The 20,813-nt window shown below is 31.7% G+C and overlaps 3 protein-coding genes and 1 long non-coding RNA gene across 7 annotated transcripts; 2 read left to right on the top strand and 2 right to left on the bottom strand.

Moving 5' to 3' along the window:
• Positions 1-1,555: 1,555 nt before the first annotated feature.
• LOC125051240 lies at positions 1,556-6,938 on the bottom strand. Of its 2 annotated transcripts, none has more exons than XR_007117258.1 (7): positions 6,788-6,938; positions 6,051-6,190; positions 5,142-5,295; positions 4,251-4,420; positions 3,656-3,758; positions 2,204-2,363; positions 1,556-1,910 (listed from the first exon to the last, which is right to left on the bottom strand). It is a non-coding gene; the product is annotated as an uncharacterized LOC125051240 (long non-coding RNA). The 2 variants fall into 2 exon arrangements; XR_007117260.1 differs by lacking the exon at positions 6,788-6,938 and adding an exon at positions 6,692-6,782.
• Positions 6,939-10,305: 3,367 nt separating this feature from the next.
• LOC125054610 (dolichyl-diphosphooligosaccharide--protein glycosyltransferase subunit 4) lies at positions 10,306-11,133 on the bottom strand. 3 transcript variants are annotated; one of them, XM_047656608.1, is made up of 3 exons: positions 11,007-11,133; positions 10,592-10,706; positions 10,306-10,374 (listed from the first exon to the last, which is right to left on the bottom strand). In XM_047656608.1, exon 2 carries the CDS (start codon positions 10,696-10,698, stop codon positions 10,594-10,596), a length of 105 nt encoding a protein of 34 aa, XP_047512564.1. In that variant the 5' UTR covers positions 10,699-10,706; positions 11,007-11,133; the 3' UTR covers positions 10,306-10,374; positions 10,592-10,593. The 3 variants fall into 3 exon arrangements, with proteins under 3 accessions (XP_047512564.1, XP_047512582.1, XP_047512574.1); XM_047656626.1 differs by having other exon boundaries at positions 10,966-11,078; XM_047656618.1 differs by having other exon boundaries at positions 10,906-11,018.
• Positions 11,134-12,857: 1,724 nt separating this feature from the next.
• On the top strand, positions 12,858-15,584 carry LOC125063650. Its single transcript, XM_047670194.1, has 2 exons — positions 12,858-13,303; positions 13,407-15,584. The coding sequence occupies exons 1-2, from the start codon at positions 13,169-13,171 to the stop codon at positions 14,859-14,861; spliced, it is 1,590 nt and encodes a 529-aa protein (XP_047526150.1). The 5' UTR covers positions 12,858-13,168; the 3' UTR covers positions 14,862-15,584.
• Positions 15,585-16,133: 549 nt separating this feature from the next.
• Positions 16,134-20,189, top strand: LOC125063653 (nucleoporin SEH1). Its single transcript, XM_047670209.1, has 8 exons — positions 16,134-16,383; positions 16,524-16,680; positions 16,827-16,980; positions 17,289-17,396; positions 17,652-17,759; positions 18,201-18,359; positions 18,725-18,885; positions 20,038-20,189. The coding sequence occupies exons 1-8, from the start codon at positions 16,249-16,251 to the stop codon at positions 20,178-20,180; spliced, it is 1,125 nt and encodes a 374-aa protein (XP_047526165.1). The 5' UTR covers positions 16,134-16,248; the 3' UTR covers positions 20,181-20,189.
• The last annotated feature ends 624 nt before the right edge of the window (positions 20,190-20,813 follow it).

Below are 20,813 nucleotides of genomic sequence, written 5' to 3' on the forward strand. Positions count from 1 at the left end.
AATAATTACTTCCCTTCATTTGCTGTTACCTTTGTTCAATATTGAGGAAAACTGATGTTTATGTCACGTTATAATTGTGTTAATATTAATTTAAAATTAGCTACAAGCGATTACTCTATATAGCTCTCACATTAGTTCATTGTATATTCTGTGATTAAATATTAATGTTTTGGATCCACTATTGCACTATTATACAGCAATAAATGAAATATATAAATTTTTAACTTTTATTTATTCATACTTCGTTACATTTATACAAAACAAATATTCGTTCTAGAATATTCCTTCATCAAAGGGGTATAACCAGGCCAGAAAACGCCTGAAAACGGGTTTCCTGAAAAGTGTACCACTCGACTACACGTGTTCTGAAACGGCCTGAAAAATTTTCAGCCTCCTGAAAACTAGGGTAACATTATGTAAATTACGATTTTCTAATATTATGTGATTCCTGAAACGGTCAGAAATCACATTTCAGCCTGCTGAAAACTTCTCTAAGTAGTGGAAAAATAAAAAAACATTGTAGTCGACCCGTCTTCGCAACAATATGTTAGGGAGGTAACCAAACGCATGGAGTCGGGCAGCCGATTCCACAACTTAATGGCGGAGATCCTAAACGAATTACGTGATGACCCCAGGACAACGTTTAGTCGAAGAAAACACCAAGGTTTTTAGCAACCACTTTTACCACAGATCTTGTACCACACAATCTTTTACCACAGATTAGCACTGTTAGTGCGTAGAAGTGCTTTCAAAAATCATAACCAACCTATATTTGTATCTATTATATAGTCAAATATATCAAATAAAATACTAGCACTTTTATTTACTATCCTATGAAACGCTTTACTGATGTTCGTTAGAGCTTTCGTATAGTTGGTATAAGGTATATATATATTAAAACATCCTTTATTGATCAAATACCATGTCACAAAGTCACATCAAAGAGAACGATGTCGATTGAAAAGTAAATATATTGATATTTTTACGTCTATTTCGCGGTTCCGACATGTCTGTTTGTACGTCCAATATTTACGATTCATGCACATTTAGTGTTGTGTAGCATAAATGATATATAAATTCTGCGCGCCTTTTTTTAAATCATAAATTCAATTACGTATTTTCTATACAGTTCTAGATTATGAATAAATATTGAAGCTTATATTTTGTTAAGATAAAGTCAAAGTCAAAAATCATTTAATCATATAGGTAGGACAATGTACACTTATGAACGTCAAAAAAAGAAATGTATATGAAATGCTTCTAACTTTACATTTAGTGCCAGTTCTCAAATCAAGGGAGTAGAACTGAAGAGAAAAACGGGCAATAAACTCTCCGCCATGTTCTTTTTTACACAAACTTTGTAAAGAGCTGCAAAAATTACACCATGTTCCACGTGACATCTTAAGTAATTAATAATAATAAAATAATATGGCACAAGCTAGTATCGGATTGAATACGTAATACATACTTATAGATTATAGTATTTCTATAAATATTTTATTCATAAATAAATAGATTTGATTAAAATATTATTTTTAATTTTGTTATTGCGCATAATAGTTAATAGACAATGTAGAAGTTAATAATCAATTTTAGCTAAATTAAAAGTAAATCATAAATTTTGTTAATTTAAATAATTTGTTAAATAAGCATATTCCAAATATTAAATTTACCAACTAATAGACATTTTAGTCTAACTCCCGTAGAGTCCTCAGAATCCAAGCCATATATTTATTAACATTTGTATAAATGTAATGTTGATTACCGACTTCTTGCGATAAAATTCCATACTGAACGTGTATTGGAATCTGTCCATAGGTGGAAACCGTAAGAAGTGGACTTCCAGGATCCAGGTTGGTATTATCATACAAATCCCGCGCGCAAAATTGTTGTTTTTTAAATCTGGATATCTGAAAACATGAACACTCATGTATAACTCCACAACAGACTATATTTTATTCTAAATTTAAAAGTTATTTTCAAATAGTCGATGACAATCTATTCTCACCATTATTTTCTTAACAGCCTAGTAGTTGATCTGTGCCTAACAACGCGACGCAAATCCTCGCAATGCACCCTATCTGCCTAATAAAGCACATAGAAAAAATAAACTAATGCAAATTCGAAATTGTTGAGAGTTAGTCGTTTAGACTAGAACAAGGCTAACCAGCTTTACTCCCCTCATTTCATTATTCCTATTTACCTTTTATAAAAATCATTGCACGTTGTATCATTGAAACCACGAAGATAGGATTTGAGTGGAACCGTGTTGGGCGCTCCCCACCCCACCGTTAACGCCAGATTATTGAACCAATCTGAATCGTGTGGAGCCGGGGATTTCGGTAGGCAAAGCGCGTCTCCACCTGAAAAAAAACAAGGTCATCCACAGTAGAATCTTAATAAGAAGCACTTAAATGACTTTTCCTAGGAGTGAATTGATCAACATAGTGTTGTATTGTGTATATGTTACTGTAAAAGCTCGAACTGCAGTATATCCTAAGATATTCCAGTAAAACCTAAGATCTACCAATTCCTAATGGTAAATGTCCCAAAAGGTTTGCGATTCGAACTTTTACCACCATTCCGTTGGTAAATGTTAGGATTTACATTAATGGCACGGTAAATGTTGAAAAACTAAAATTTTTATTAAGTTAGACTAGCTTATGTAAGCATTATGTTTGTATTTCGTTGTTAAATTCCAAATAGAGAACTACTGATTCAGTTAGATAGATATGATAGAGATTGAGATATTCAGAGACATGCGCGATGTGTTTTTTCAAAATAATTTAAATAAGTTGGTATTAGTTTGTACTTATTACTATCATATGATACCTTTATAATACTATGTACCTGTTTTGTCTAATAGTACATTCAAGTAAATAATTAAGAACTACTCATTGTTTTATTCCTAAAACCAACATCTACCAGCTGACAGTGGTAAACCCTAGCATATACTGAATTCGAATGGTAAAAGGTCGAAAAAATAGTCGTATTTTCAGAAATACTTACATTTACCAACTCATGTCGGTAAATCCTAAGACTTACACTTAAATCTTAAGATTAACCGTAGTTCGAACTTTTACAGTAACATATACATAATATTCATGTCGAATAATAATAATTATTTCATTATATTTGTGGTACGCGTCACCTGCAGATAGTTGCGGTTTAAGGCAGACAATACAAAAACTTTTTTTTTCTTAGAAACATATCAATGGCCTAAGTACGTTTTAGTGAACCTGTGCCTCAAACGAGAATGACCACTAAGCTGTTGGTGCTGTAGATAATTTCTGCCATAGCTGTTCGTACCAAACGTTGCAAACTATAGAGTGGCCTAGTAGTACGCTTACGCACGATTTTAACGTACCAAACAAAATTACTCCTCTGATTTCTACATATGTTATCATGATCAGGTATTCTTAATTGGCAAGTAGGTGATCAACTGTGCCAGACAAACGCCGTCGACTCTCGGATCTCAGGCATGATTCCCTCACGATGTGGTCCTTCACCGTTCAAGCGAGAGTTAAATACGAATATGGTACAGAAAGTCCATTGGTCCTTCGATGTCAGGGGTGAGAGTCGCAAACAGACTAAAGTCAAAGACAAATGTTGCCAATATGTAAAAATATACCGATTATTAGAAACTATTACTTACTTTTCAAATTAATAGATGCTTTAAGACGAATCAACGCTATGTCGTGCCCAATCTGATGAAATCGAAATCCTTCGTGTGGTATAACTTTCTCCACGATCATATCCTGTAATAATAGCAAGTGAGAAGCCTTAATTTATTTTCGATTTGTTTATTTACTGTAACAGTGATCATTTTGTATTTACCTTTATTCTATAATTATTTTTTTCATATCAAATCTAAGTATTTTAATGGCAAAAAGCACTTACAATATTCTTAACCTACAAAGTAATAATAAGGGGAAACATATTATAAAAAATGAAAAAAAAAACATTTATTTAATCATAATATTACCTTCTTTAAAGTTTACTTATTTTATAAATATATATTTAGCATGATGCCAGCCAATGTGTGCTTTTTCAAATAAATGAAGATTATAAATTCAGAAAGTATTAAATAGCAGTGAGACAGACTTTTTTACTATAGAACAGGAGGCTCACCTGAACGGAATGATATGGATACTCTAAATGGCAAAGGCTCGCGAGTGCGTTACCGGCCTTTTAATATTAACAGTAAGACGATATTTCTACATCTATTTCAGATATTAGCATATACAAACCGTATGTCCAGATGTGCAATAAGTTCCCCCATCTTCAACACAATCCATATCTGTACTTAGGTCGTATTCGCCTATCCGCACAGTGGTTATATTTGTGTCCTTGACACAGCTGGCTGCTGTGAGGATATACCTTGGTGTAATGATGCTGCCGGTACAGTGGCCATGCCCATCTGAAGTAAAGACTTTCAATAGAAAATTGGTAGTTACTGGATAAATAAAATTTCTAAAGTGTATTGCATGTGAAAATGTATTTTATATACCTTAAAGAATCTACACAGAAATCCCACATGCCTAAACAGATGCAATTTGAGACCCATAAAAGGTTATAACGCCAATTCATATATAACTTAAAAAAACTAAACGAACTTTTTTCAGTCTCAGAAGCATGAAACGAGCAGGTTTATTAACTTCAATTTTTTTTAAAGTATAAATAATAAATAAAAATCAAGTATATTAATTATTCTTTTTGGCCTGTTATTTCACGTTTTATTTACGTTCCCGTTGCAATATACCATTTTTAAACAAATGAACGGCAGGACTGATGTTTTGACTGAGAAATTTTTAGTTTTTTCTGTTTGTTGCAATTTGTTATACCACGTTTTATGTAACGTCTTACGGAAACATGATATAAAATCACCAATTTTCAGCCAAATCGGTTCACCCGTTCTTGAGTAGAGTGCAACTAACAATATAAAAGATTAATAACATAATATAAATTAATGAATTTTATTAATGTTATATCTTTACAGTACCAAACTATAATTATCATATATCTGAAGTCACAGACAAAATAATTTCTCACACACTCTCTCTTAAAACGCTTGTAAGATGACCTATATAAAACCTTGTTTCTATAAAAAATTCTATTGACTATAGCGGATTTGCACTTACTAGATTTATTAAACACAGCCAATCACTCGTAATCAAACAAGTTGACTACAGGCCCACGAAAAAGACGATCTTCACGGATTTCACCACACTGATCTGGTAAAACGTTAAATTTCTGGACATCCGCCGCGTGTTCTTGTAACATTGAGCAGCAAACCTGACGTAAACGAGACAATATAAATTAAAATGCAATATTTATTTACAAAACAAATAATTAGATTTAAATTAAATATATTTCTTTTAGTTTAATTTTTTATAGATTTTTTTTCACATGGCAAACCAATTATTGACTAACTAAAGTACCTTTGATTTATCTGTTGCGTACAACACATATTATGCTTAAATAATAGTTTACTAAAGTAAGCTGCCGGGGTATATGTTGACAGCATGTATGAATATAAAGCTAAACTGCACACACAAAGGGAAAGAAGGAGGGGAGGAACATGCGAATGAAGTATACCTAACATTATAGTAATTAGCCAAGGCTATACATTTTGCTCACTCAGGCTTTCTTAGTTTTATAAGCGTGGCGATTTCCTAAATCGTCGGAGTTACGCCCCGAGAGTATAGCCAGACGTAGGCACTCTCTTTAACAGTTACATTGCAATCATTCGTTAAATAGCAATTAACATTTCATTATTTTTCTTATATACTGGCGTACGCGAGTGTTTAATATAGAGTAACAATAAAATCCTCTTATATTTATCCGACGACCCGGGAAATGTTTAACTACTTTTATCAAGTTTTATTCAAAAGGCCAACCGCCAGTCTCTATATGAAAGTAATAAACTCAAAACTACTACTTTTGTACGGTTTTCACCAATAAATAAAAGTCCTGAGAAAGGTCTAGATGTATAATTTAGGTTTTTTTTAAATTAAATATAACTATTTTTTATTTATAACTAATTTTACCTTAATGCTCTTCGTCCCATTATTTAATCTATCGTCACAAACTGCTTCACGAAAAGTCTTCTCAGCTTTAACAGTTTTATTCAGAACCAAGTTAAGGGCTGCTGGACACAATTTATATTCCATACAGTCAGTGCAATCTTCTGAAATATTAAACAGACCTACGCGCTACGGTACGAAAACAGGTCGTCCAGGCTTCACTGAAGCCTATAATGTAAGTTATGTGTGAAGCCTGTTAGTATTATCAAAGCCATACACCAAATCATAGAGCAATTTAAAAATTCATGGTAAGGCGTTTAGTAGATTTAAATTCGTTTACTAAAGATACAATCGGAATTTAAAAATGGCCTTTAAATTTCGTGGCTGAATTGCACCGTTTTTAAGTAAATGAGTAATCTAATATTTAGAAATAATTTAAATGACTCGATTTATGATTGAAATGCCACAAATACATAAAACAAAGTAGCTTTAAAATTACGCTCTATATCCACTAAGACTTGTTTTTCATTCATAGAATGGATTTCTTTTTTATTATTTTTAAGATTGATCTTGTTATTATAATATATTAATAATAATTAATAATTAATAAGCAAATTTGAATACAGAAAATACACAGTAATATTTTATTTCAAATAATAAATTACCTTAATCCATTTTAAAAATCGCCTAGTTATTACAAAGTGTATTTTAGACAACAATATTTAAACCGACAAAATATAATATTTATTAAAATGACTCACTGCTTATAACTCCTTTTACAACTATTGCTAAACAACTTGAAATAATAAAGTACGTCACCATTTTGATAGTACAAAAAACGAACCACCTCACTGATGATGCAAGAAATACTACACAGTTTTAAATTTTTTTACTAATCAATATTATCCTTAAGCAAAGCTTATTACTAAAGCAGTTCTTTGTATATGAGGAAAATTGTATCTGAAGTTTATAAGAGGTGGCATTCCCTACCGGTTTTTATGCTTATTTTTCTGTACACCGTATAAGGTAAACTTCAGTAAAAATATATTAGCTTTAAAACGTTATATAGCAAAAAATGGTAATGGCAAAGGTACTGAAGCTAAAATATGTATATGCCAAATCTCTAAAAACTACTTCTATCTAAAAAATTAAACAAGTTTGTTTGGGAAGATCATTTTATTCAAGGCGACAACGATGTATTTAACTTTTGACATTGACAGTTTGACAGTTACACGAAAGATTTTATAAATAATTCAAAACAATATTCGGAGACTAGTTTGTAGACTTTTTGTAACTGCGGGCTTATGTTAAACGGACGACAAAACGATAGAGCGTTTCGCTTGACTGTGATTGGTCAAACGGAGAGAATCGCGTGTCGAATTGAGTACGTATATGACAATGATGTCCACTCTACAGAATCAATTGTACTACGTTGTACACACAAGTCTATAACTTAAACTTAGAGGATAAGCGCTAAAAGTAGCGCATATAAATGTATAGTACAACCTTGGCTCATGTCTGTAAAGCCTCCTGTTTTAAAATTTCAAACAGCTATAAAACTACAGTCGTCCGCGTCGTTGGAAAACTTCAAAATTGCGTGCTTCCTCACGATATCGCCTATATCCTCTAATTTCCCTCAGGACGCCTCGCAAACTGTCATAAACAAACCGCCAACTATCCGCCCTCTGAACACGCCATACCTTGACGGATTGGTAAGATTTTTATTTATGGATCTCCGTTTTTAAATACAACAAAATCAGGACTTTGCTCAACAATCTATGGAAATGCCACATTGTTGCATTTCAGTTGATCACGTAATATTAATATAAGTGCGAGGTTTGTTTCTAATCTTTTTATGTCTATTATGGTTTCATAATAGACAGTAAACCTTATATACCGTAGGTTAGCTTTAAAAAACCATTCCGTTTTTTAATATTATGTATGTTAGATAACACAGAAAAACAATATCGCTATTTCTTGTTATGTATTTGTTTAACCCCATCAACAATTCCAATTTACGTAACCATTAATGAAGCACTGAAATGAAATGAGTTTCAAATAATATACAAGCTCTTAATTATTTCAATTTCCGACGACTTCCCCTTAAAATGGCGAACATTTTAATTTCTTTAATTCGCCCGCTTAAAAAACCGTCACGAGACCGACATAGCGCTAGCAAAAAGATAATAAACAAGTCTTGGTCTTAATTAAAAGTCAGGAGAGCGTGCTCCAGTCATTATGGATACCAAAATGCAGCAAAAATACTTGTATTGCAGACGAAAAATGGCCGGGTAATGGCATGGCGTTCATTTGAATGTAATACAAAATGTTTCGTTAAAGCACATTTGCGAATATCATATAGGAAGGTGTATATAAATTGAAACCAATCTAAGTTTAGTTAAATAATTGTAAATTTGAGGATATGGCGACACTGACGTGGTTTTTCAAGTCCATTTTGCTATTTTTAAATCAACTCTTATCTATTTTGTAGTAATTCTTAACCAGACTCTATTACTACTACACACGCACGCAGACACTTATATATTGATCTGAGACACATTACATCCGTCTTAACTAAAATTTTGACGAGGTATGGACGCTCATACTGAGCTCGGTCCGTAGGAATTAGGATCCATTCTCCATACCGTAACCAAGTTGAGATAGCAAGTACTTTTCTAATGACGTGAGACAGCCACTCGTATAACTTATAAAAAAATTGAAACTGCATTACAAATTGCTGCTTTTAGAATACATACTTACTTAATATATTTTAAGTATGTATTCTAAAAGCAGCAATTATATTATATTTTTCCAGCCATAACTATTATACTCAGTGAGAATTATGTACCTAATTATGTACATATGTAGAATTACTACCTATTTCTTTTGTGATATCAATAGCCAGAATTTTTACTAAGTATTACAGATGATCTAAGCTAGCGATAATCGCTCCCTACGGCCAAATAAAACTATTGAGACGATAAATTACACCCAATGGCAATAATATCTGTAATAAAAAGCAATTTAGGAAGTTTCACTACTAATTCACGCTATAACACCATTCACCAAAGAATAAATGGCCGTATTATGTTCGATTTTAAATTACTGTGTTTATTTTATATCAATATATTGTATATTATATATATTAATTATTGTTCTTAATTAACTACCCCATAACAATGTTAAAAGTAAAGAGATTTCTTAAAATATTATAACCACTTTTTATTTCATAAATTGTACTTATCGCCATCTATTGGTACATTGATGAATCGTTTTCAAATTCTTTTGGTTGTTGTACATTGGTTGTCAGATAACAAAACATAACTCCGAACCAATTCGACTTAAGGTGGGAACTGACCAATGTTACGAGGTGTAATGTAACATGTAATGTAATGTTGTACAGCGAGCATTCGTGCAGTCAGTACGTCGTGTTACGTTATTTTTCCCCGTAACACGACGTACTGACTGCACGAATGATCGCTGTGTAAAGGTGGGAACTGACCAGTGTTACGAAGTGTAATGTAACATGTAATGTAATGTTGTACAGCGAGCATTCGTGCAGTCAGTACGTCGTGTTACGTTGTTTTTCCCCGTAACACGACGTACTGACTGCACGGAATACTCGCTGTGTAACATTACATTACATGTTACATTACACCTCGTAACGTTGGTCAGTTCCCACCTTAACATTACATTACATGTTACATTACACCTCGTAACGTTGGTCAGTTCCCACCTTTAGGGTCCTTCAAGAAAAGAGCCTACCAATTCTTAAAAGGCCGGCAACGCACTCGCGAGCCCTCTGGCATTGAGAGTGTCCATGGGCGGCGGTATCACTTAACATCAGATGAGCCTCCTGCCCATTTGCCCCCCGTTCTATTAAAAAAAAAAAACTTCCTTTTACAGTAGCTGTAAATAATAATAAACTATCGATTATACTAATTTACTACTATGTAGTTACTTTTGTCTAGTGTACAATTTTTACACATAATAACTATTACTACTACATATACTATTATATATCACAGAAACCCTAAACAAAACTTTCTTATATATATTATAACCTACTCAAATGCAGTTCTAACCCTAAGTCTAGACAAAACCATTAATTTCTGTCTAAATAAAAGGTGAAGTTAGAAGTTAAAGTGTGAAGGTTAGAAGTGTCTTTAAACATTGAACTAATTATTAAAAATGTTTAGTAAATTTGCTAACTAGTATTATTATTTAAAAATTTACTTAGTACAAAATCAAGAGAACTATGTTGATTAAAAAACAAAAATGTTTTACATAATTTATTTACATCTTACAACATATTTTAGTAACATAATTGGACAATTAGGTGCAATATCTGAAACAAACAAATTAATTATTGTATATTTTACTATTTATTTAAAATTGCAATTTTGGGCATTCTTGTATGTATTGATCTTAGCACCCTATTAAAAATGTATAATAAAAAAATCATACTGAATATTGCTGGAGGTACTAATCTGTTACTACAGGTTGGTATATAAAAGCCACTTCCACTATCAACTCTATAAAGATTCATAGAGAAAAATATATACCTTTATTTGCTGCTGTTTGCGTTGATATAGTGGTAAAGTATAACAAGGAGGAATATGGATACACCTAAAATGTTTGAGAACACTGCAAGCTGGATATCGGTAATCATTTTTATTTCTGAAATTAGAGAACAATATAAGACAAATATAATTGAAAATTGTTTTAAGGATTAAATTTTAAAACTATGTGTAATGTGTGTGTGTAGTTGATAGAACATAAAGGAGTATAAAGTAACACTTATACCAAACTAGAAACGGTTCAGTTTTAGATCAGAACCGCGTTTAGTAAAGGCGTAAAGTATTTAAGGCGTTCTTACCAAACCTAAACAATTTTTTATAATTAAATCCGATAGAAATATTCAAAAGTACAACTGCACCTTTAATAAAACTATTGTTCTAAGATTTAAACATTACTTACAATATTGGTAATTAAATTTATTTAATAATAAAACTATACGGTCTTCGGACATTTACCGACCACGTCACTCTAACGGAACGTAAACAATAAAAAAATCACAGACTAAGGAGTAGATAGACTAATCATGACCATAGACTATCGAAGAGATAAATTTTCAATAGTTGCAAAATTACAGCATATAAATCGCGCTAAAATAACGACAAAAACTATAGGTCTACCAGAATCTGATGGCAAAAAAAAAATTTAAAAATTAGCGATTTACATATGGCAATAAAAGAAAAATTTCATCTGTCAACTGAAATTTCGAGGAATTGTTTTTGTTTGAAAAAATTTCCTTTAAAAAGTGATGAAAATGTCGAAGAAAACTCTTCGATCGCAAGCAAGACATATTGTTTTCAATGTTTATCAAAGAATACTTGGTCAACAAGATGCAGAACATACACAATCATCGATATTGAGCCATGTGCAAGCGTTGACTGGTTAGTAGGAATGACACGTCTTGATAGTTTGGTTTATGGGATTTTTCGTGTGTATTATATTATGTACTTATACTAAACTTTGGTTTATTTCAGGGGTTTCTTATACTACAAATAAACTTGGATAGTTTTGATTTAGAATTGATCAGAAACAAGATAAATGAGTTGTACACTGTTTATTTCTCTCAAATAGGGATCGATGAATGGCGAAAATCTTGTGAACATGTAATAAAAATTGAAAATCCGTTCATAGAACAAGATCGGTTAATTGAGATGCAGGAGGAAAGGTTTATTATAAATACTTCGTTGAAGACTTTTTTATGGATGTGCAGTATTTGGAACCATTTTCAAGTTCTTAATTAATTAATAAACTCATGAACAGAGTAATTGGAGTTTTCATCTAAATTTCAAACCCCACATTGGATAAATTTTTATATTTGAATGTATCACACACAGAATCAGCCGCTATAAGGAAAAAAAAGTATCAAAACGTTTTACTCCAATTTCCCCAGTATTGCTAGCGTCAATTTCTTTTTTCCCTTTTTGCCATCAGATCCTGGTAGACCTATAGATATGTTGGTTCTATATTTCTAATGCTAGAGTCCGGCTTATGAAAGAAGATAACGGAAAAGCGCGGCAAATTATAAAAAAATTAGTATGGTATCCCTAAAAGTTTGATATATTTTGTGGATTAAACTTACTTGATACTTGATTTTATTTTATTATTTTTTACATTGATAGTCACTGTATTTCTATAAAATTAAATACTATACGTATTTAGTCTTTTACTATTGATACTTAAAATGACTAGCATTGCATGGAAAACTAAAACTATATTTATTATAACGCACAACTTTATTCGGAATAATCAAAATCAGAATTCAAAGAAATTGCGATTTCTTTAAAGTACTGGTTCTGGGATTTTATTCTATCTTTCTGCTCTAAATCAGTGAGCTTACCAATAGTTCTCCCTATTGCATCGACTCCTTCTATATCCTCCAGATTTCCTGCGAAAGAAACTGAATATTCTATCAAATAAAACAAAGTTTAGGCTATTATACCTGTTAACTATTCGGAAAAAATATATAATAGAAATACAAATGAGTAATTGCATGAAGTATCAAGACAATAAATCATACTAGCCTAAGAAATTCAATGACATTCTGTGTTGCCATCCGAAAGTTTTCAAATAATTCAATTATCTTCTTTCATTAGCCAGACTATATACGCATAAAACGGAGATAGAATAAGGTTCATGTCTTTTGTAGACAATATTGTAAATAAAATCAGCTGCTAAATTGGTAAGAATATCAACATCGCAAAAATTTTTAAATAATAAACCAATATATTTTTCACTTGTTTGTAACGTGTAGCGTAAGTTATTGTACAAATTGTATTAGGCATACGATATGGTACAAATTCTTCTAAGATAAAACCCACATTTTAAAATGAGATTTGATAGTCCTATATAGTTTTGCTTAGAATTTTACTAAGAAAAAAGGCATTGAAATAATAACATAAAAATTTATAATTTTCTGTGAACATTGATGAGTTAAATTTGACATATATACGGCCTTCTAGTGTCAAAATTTTCGGTAATCGGTTATTGGTCTAAGATTTTGTTTCATGTTTGTTGATTATTTAAAATTTTAAGCCCATAACGTTAAACTATATCAGTTAAATAAGATGTATCTATCGTCTGTCAGTTCACGTTTGTTGTTATATGATACAAACAATTGGGAATTGAAATATTGTCATGGAAAATCCGATGGAATTATACGAGATGTGTCTTGGAGCGATGATAGTAAATATATCCTATTGGTATGCATTCTCTTTATAAAAAAAATACTTTTTCTGCATGATAAATGTTAACATAAGATATTATGTTTTCCCTTTCTTTTTGTAATTCGTTTTATACTTTCAGGTCAACCCTAAAGGAACTGCTGAAATTTTAAGTCCTGCATCCCATAACTTGGTGTTACAGCATATCCCAATCGACGATTCATGTGCAGCATGCTTCCAAAGAGATGGCCATCGTAATATAGCAGTAGGAACTACAAAAGGTGAAGTGATCATTTGGGATGCTAAAAACAAAGAAAAAACCAAAATATTTCCCACATTGCCATCCTATGCTGCAGTAGACTTTTTAAGTTTTAATGCTAAAAATACAAATTTAGCTGCTAGTATGCAAAATGGCGACACTGTGATTTATGGGCTAGTGTCTAATATACCTATTTCAACTGTTAAACTTAATTGTTCCAAGAGCATATCGGCAATGAAGTTTCATCATGAAGCAAGGTCACTATTAGGTCTAGCAACTGATGAAGGGCATGTTATACTAAAGGATGTTAGTGTTAATAAGGACAAAGTCACTTTTGAGAACAGTCATGCATCTCCAGTTTCCGATTTTGTATATTCCCTTATCAATAGGGATGTTATGCTATCTTGTGGTCTTGATAAAAATTTGCAAGTTTATGATATCAAACAAAGAAATGTTGTATCAACTTTAAAAACGCCACATGCCTTAACATCATTGGCAATAAATGGAGAAAATCAAGTTGCACTTGGAACTCAGAAGGGCTATGTTTTGCTGTATGATTTAAGAGACTTAACTACACCATTAAAAATTTTAAAAGGCCATAACAATAAAGTAAAGAAAGTAGCATTTCAGCCACCAAGAAAAAAATTTATGTCTCCAGAATTAAGTTTGGTTGATAAATTGGATACAAACAGCCCCAATATTGAATCACCAATTCAAAACAATTCATTAGATATGCTATTTACATGCAACACACCACCAAATCGTTTAGAACCACCTGCAAGAGACGTGGAAGATTCATTTCTTTTTAAAATGGGTATGGAAGACAAAACAATTGAAGAATTAGAAATAAATCAAAATAGATCATTAGAAACTTATAGAAAAAGTGATCGTAATGAATTCAGATTGCATCAGTTGGATATTGAAAATAGTGCTATCCAACAAAAATCCTCTACACCAATTATAAATAAAACTGCAGATAACATTATGCAAAACCTCACAACACAAAATGGTATAAGTGAAGAAAGAGCTTCAAATTCTAACAGTGTACCGATAAAATCCAATATCTCAGTTCAAAATGTTGGTATTGACAATAAAACTATAGAAGAGCTAAAAGATTTCTTCAAATTAAGTCTTTCATATGTCGCAGATGACAATAAGAATTGTTTTCTTCATATTATGATGGCATTGACTAAACAAAAGCTTTATTTAGAAAAGCAGCTATCTCAAATGAGCAACCAATTATTAAAGTTAGAGGAAAATCAAAATGAATTGGTAGAAATAAATAGAAAACTAGCTTTAGAAATTGATCAATTGAAATCTAGGCACACCTCATTTTAATTTTGCCATCTAATTGATGTAATCCCACATGTAAACTCTTAATATGGTAACTGGATTACTAGAAGAACCACTCTGAGATTGAATTTGCTACAACTGTTTAAGAACAGTGAGGTAGATTATAAGTTTACTGCTACTACAAACTTACACTTCTAAACTTCAAGACAGATGAATTATTATGTTAAACTGCTGTTGAAAAATTAGAGTTACTATAAAGCATAACTGTGGTGATAATGGAAAATTACAGCTTGGATTTATTGTTCTATCTTCTTTTAATAATATCACATCTGGAGATGTGGCCATTAGGCAATATTTTGCATTATAGCAAAGAAATTTTGTATAAAATTAACATTATCTTTACCATACTATTTTTAGAAAGCCCATAATTAATATTGTGTATAACACATGGTAATTAGTTTTAAGTAAAGACTTGAACAAGACTTTTTATGGGTATGAAACAATGATTTAAAAACTAGCAATGATTTTATTTAGTACTTTACATCAATTACTTTACTAGCTTTAACTACATTGGTATATAATATAAAGTAAATAATGAATTTATAATATTATATTTGACTTGTATTCTGTGCCAATTTTATCTCAATATTGTAACTATTTTTTTAAAGACTAATTATTAAGATATTTTAAAATTGTTATTAACCAGAATCATTGTTGTTTCATTTGCAGCCATGAAGATCCTAAATAAAATAAAATGCATGTAACATTTCTTATTGTTTTATTATTATCTGATTTTTTATGTTCTGGCTGGCCTTACAGTTTAAGAAGTTAGCATATTACTAATTTGGAGAACAAGATTGTAATATGAAAAGATTGTACGCGCCGAACGTTTTATCATTACGATTAGTCATCACTGTCATCATGTTCGATCGCAACGGTTCGTCATGCCTTTCGTTTTGTATACACATTCTTCACCTTCTGTGGTCTCAGTAAGGCGTACCGCGTAAGATGTTACGAACAACAAAAAGTTCTGCCATTGACCATTCAAATATTTGTCAGCGGTCGCCTGCCCTCTTCCCGCCACAATTCAAATTCTAAAACTTTCACAGAGCATTAGTTGTCCATATATGAGACGTATATTCTTGAAAGTAATTATTATAATTCTAATATCTTCAATCACGTTCCTGCTGCTCCTTTTTATAAAGCAGTTATTTACGTAACAATATTTCAATAAAGATATCGAAGACTTGAAAAAAATATTTTAACTTAACAGAAATATAATAATCATGTAAATTGTCACTTGTCTGATAATCCAACTAATCTGTAATTCGAATTTGTTTTTATAATTCAGACGTTTTAAATTTATTAGAATTTGTTAAGTTAAAGTTATATTTCTCTGTAGTCACCAACATCCTTTACTTTAATATATAGAATGGGTGAAGTCAGTGCTAATAATTTTTTTGAATCACAAACTATAATAGCTGACCACAAGGATCTAATTCACGATGTTGCATTTGATTTCTATGGAGAACGAATGGCTACTTGTTCAAGTGATCAGTATGTGAAGGTAGGTTATGTTATTGTTTTGCTTTTATTTACGTAGTAGTTAAATTCTTCAGTAATTATATAATAAGTTATAACTTAAGGTATACCTTAAATGTCTAAATATGTTATGTGTTAATATTTATTTTAATAATTCTGCTTAAGGTATGGGATGCAGATGGCCAAGGAGGGTGGCGATTGACAGCAAGCTGGAAGGCTCACCACGGCTCAGTGTGGAAAGTAACTTGGGCCCATCCTGAGTTTGGACAAGTTCTAGCAACATGCTCTTTTGATAGGACAGCTGCTATTTGGGAAGAAGTTGGTTTGTATACTATAAAGAACTACCAAATGCCCACAATTAATATTCCTAGCTATGTATATTTAACTCTATTATTACTGTCAACATATTTATATAACCTTTATTTTTCTTCTATCTATGTAACATGCCTACTTATACCCTTGTTTTAGGAGACATAACAGCTTCGGGATCAGAAAAAGGTCTTCGGACATGGGTAAAGAGATCAAATTTAGTTGATTCAAGAACTTCAGTGACTGACGTCAAATTTGGGCCCAAGCATTTAGGTTTACTATTGGTTACTTGTTCTGCTGATGGTATTATTAGGTAACTATGGTTTCTTATTGACAACCCCATGTATTTAAAAAAGAAGAATTATATTTACAGTGAGAAGTTTCAAAACTTTTAAAATAATGGAACATATACCAAATACCATTTATTTTATAAAGTGAATCAATATGTTGGCTGATATTGTTATACTGCTTTGATAATTATTACTTTATACTCTATTGCTATTTGGAAGATAACAAAAGCAGCTAATTTTGTGAAACCTTCAAGACTTGTAACACTACAATAGATTTGAATGAAGTTGGTTAAAAATGTATTTGATTGTAATACAGTGCTAATTTTTGCAGGATATATGAAGCACCAGATGTTATGAACCTTGCTCAGTGGACCTTACAACATGAAATGCCTACAAAAGTCTCCATTAGTTGTCTTTCTTGGAATCCTTCTTTATCCAGGTATTTATAAAAATAATGTACTTACAAAACACATAGTTCCACAGATGAGGGCATACCAAAGGGATTTTTTTGGCCATTAACAAAATTTAAAGTGTAAACAGACATATGCAACTTAGAAAAAGAAGTGAAACCCCACCAAAAAAAAATCCACATAGGATTTCTAAGATTTTTCATAAATGGTTTTTTTCAACAGTATAATCATTATTTTCAATAATGAAAACAGTTTAAATTTTAAAACAAAGTTATGTGTTACAGGGTAAATTCAAATCCTCCGATGCTGGCTGTTGGGAGTGATGAACCCAATTTGGCAAATGCAAATTCACAGACTGATAAAAATTGTAATGGAAAAGTCTTTATTTATGAGTAAGTAGACAAAATTTTGTCTTTGGTTTATCTTTATTTAAATTCTTTTTCAATTAACTCTATTTAATAAATTTTTAAGGTTTATGAACTGTAATCTTTATAGACAAGAATATGTTCCGTTTTACGCGTCTTCTTAGCAAACCTTTGGTTTGATAAGATCACAAGAATTCATAACAGATAATTTTTTTATAAAGATGTCCAAATAATTATAAATTAGTATCCTCCAAAATTAAGTGCATCAATTTTAAACTTCTTGTTCTATAAAAATACCAATTGCAACGCAATGAAATAGTTATTTGTTTCCGCCATATTGCCATTCCCTAATAAATTCATTTGTCAACCAATCAAAAAATTGGTGTGGAACCAAAACTCAATCTTAAATGGGGTCGAATATAATATGTTGCGTGGTTGGAGGGATCTGTAGAGGCAAAATAATTCTAGGCACAGCGAGTCCAGTCGACGATGGGCCAAGACCGAGTGCCTTGCTTCGGTAGTGGAGCCAGTTAATGATCTCGCCTTCGCCCCGAATCTAGGCCGGTCCTTCCATCTCTTAGCAGTCGCTACGAAAGACGTCCGTATTATCAAAATGGAGCCTCTGCCGTATGTATTTTATACATTTATTGATGAGTTGAGATTTTTTTAACAGGAAATAATATTTTCGAGGAGTCAAACAATCTTGGATATATAGACAAATAAATATTTTTTTATACACATAATATTCAAAGTGAAACGCAAAGTAAATACATCCCGAGTTCCGATCTGGTATCTATGAAGATCTCAAATATTTTGTCTGTTTACTCCTGAGAACACATTAATATTTTTCAATAAAAAAAAATTACTAAATAAAAATATTTAAATATTTCGTTTTTACCGATACGAGTAATGGTTCAAATTTCTCTATGGTTAAATATTCTTCTGGTTCTTTTTTGAATATCTTCTTAATATATATTTTTTTTAATTTTAAGTGAGCCTACAAGCAACAGTAATGGGTGTGGGGTCAGATTCCGTAGTGAAGTATTGGCTGCCTTTGATGACCACAGTTCATGTGTTTGGAGAGTTTCGTGGAACGTCACTGGAACGTTACTTGCTTCATCAGGGGACGACTGCTGCGTAAGACTCTGGAAAAGTTAGTGTTTATATGGTCTTATTTACTCGACTAATGCCCGAACCCAATAACCTATCTCAATCCATAATCTGAGATAGTAATCTTAATCCAAAAGTGTGCCAATAACCAATTTGCGGCGGAAAAAACACGGCGGATTGTAATAGCCATCTGTTGATACAACCTATCCATGGGAGGTCGTATCGGTGTCTGTGGATAGACCTTTGTATGAAAATGTCAGTTGACGAAAGCTCGATTTCAACAGTTAATTATTTTAACAGATTTTAACTTACACCAGTTTCTTAAATAATTAAATAACTTTGTTATGTTTTAAACATAAATATGTATATTTTAATGTTATTCGGACGGTTTTATTTACTTTATTTGGTTTACATTGATTATCAAATGTGAGTGAAAACTAAAAATCGGTAAAATACCCAGTACTACACAGTAGTAGTCGTAGATACCCAAAATACTTTTAATTTGTATAAAATTATTGTTTAAAAAGAAATAACAAAAAGTAAGACATTTTTGTCAATAGAGATAAATACCATAACTACGTTTTTAAACTTATAGAAATGGGCAATTAATGCTCATTAAATTATTTATCTACTTGTAAACACGTAAACAACTTCAAGACTTTTAAATGTTAATTATCATTCTTTGATAACAAAATAATTTTCTTCTTCATATAAAAACCTCTCATGTATAAACCTGTCTTATGTATAAATATGATTGCCTCCGTAAAACTTGAGAACGGCTGTACCGATTTGGCTATTTATTATTCTGAAATATTTGTAGAAGTTTAGGGAAGGTTTAAACGGTGGGAAACATTGTATGACTTTTGTCTTTAAAAATAAAAAGTTGTCACTTAGTTGTCATAGATGCCTTCAGATTTTTGTGTTTCATAACTGCAGTATGAAATCCGATCTCTTTGGTCTGTTTTAAAAATGTTGTATTAAGTTTTGACACAAATATATAAAGGTGTTACGAAGTTCATCGGTCATTTAGTATATTATATTTAAATCAACAAACTCCATTATGATTAGACCGGAGAAGACATTTCACAGAGAAAAGTAACAGTGTAAAAGAAGTCTTGAAAGATTTGTGTGTAAAAGTTTATAGTAAATAAAATAAAAAAATTGCACTACTAAAACCTTTTAAACCCCTCCACAGTGCAATACCTCAACCAATGGCGTTGTTGCGCCGTATTTAAGAACGAGTCGAGCGGGAACGAGTCCCCGGCGAGGACGCGACCGCGCACCACGTACACACGTCTTGCTGCCATCACAAACCCTACGCATATGCCGCATCACTGACATATTGAGGTAATATGATAATTAAGCCTCATTTATTCTTAAACTTTCATCTCTACAAAAGATACACACAAAATTTTATACACAAATAATTATATTTTTTTTCAAGGACCTCCTAAGTATAGGCCTCCTTCAACTGGCTCCATCTGTCTTGAGCAGTTTTCTCCCAATCTTTTCCACCAACTTTAAGCTAGTCAGCTCACCATGCAAGAGGCGACCTCTCTTCTCCTTGGTGGCCCTTTCCACCTTATTACCCTGTTTGTCCATCTGCCATTGTTCATGCCAGTGGTGTGACCCGCCCATATCTAATTAAGTTTTTTTGCAACTAATCAATAATGTTAGTTTTCTTTCTTATTTATGTATTTTTTATCTTTGTATTGAGGTAATATAAAATAATTTCAATAAGTTGTATTATTTTTAGTTTTCTAAATCATAATCGGCAAGTTTACAAGCAAATGGAAGAATTTCTCGAAAATTCGTGAAATCGTCACTGTAAGGTACTAGCTTAAACTGATAACTTGCATACTTGATTGACACCTTAAGTGAGATTTAGAATCGACACTTAGGGTGAGATCTATAGTGCGCACTTGGACTTTGCTCAGACTTTACTTACGAAAAACACTAAGGTTAAACTAT

The sequence above is a fragment of the Pieris napi genome, chromosome 1 (assembly GCF_905475465.1).
Source record: "Pieris napi chromosome 1, ilPieNapi1.2, whole genome shotgun sequence".
Lineage (NCBI taxonomy): Eukaryota > Metazoa > Arthropoda > Insecta > Lepidoptera > Pieridae > Pieris > Pieris napi.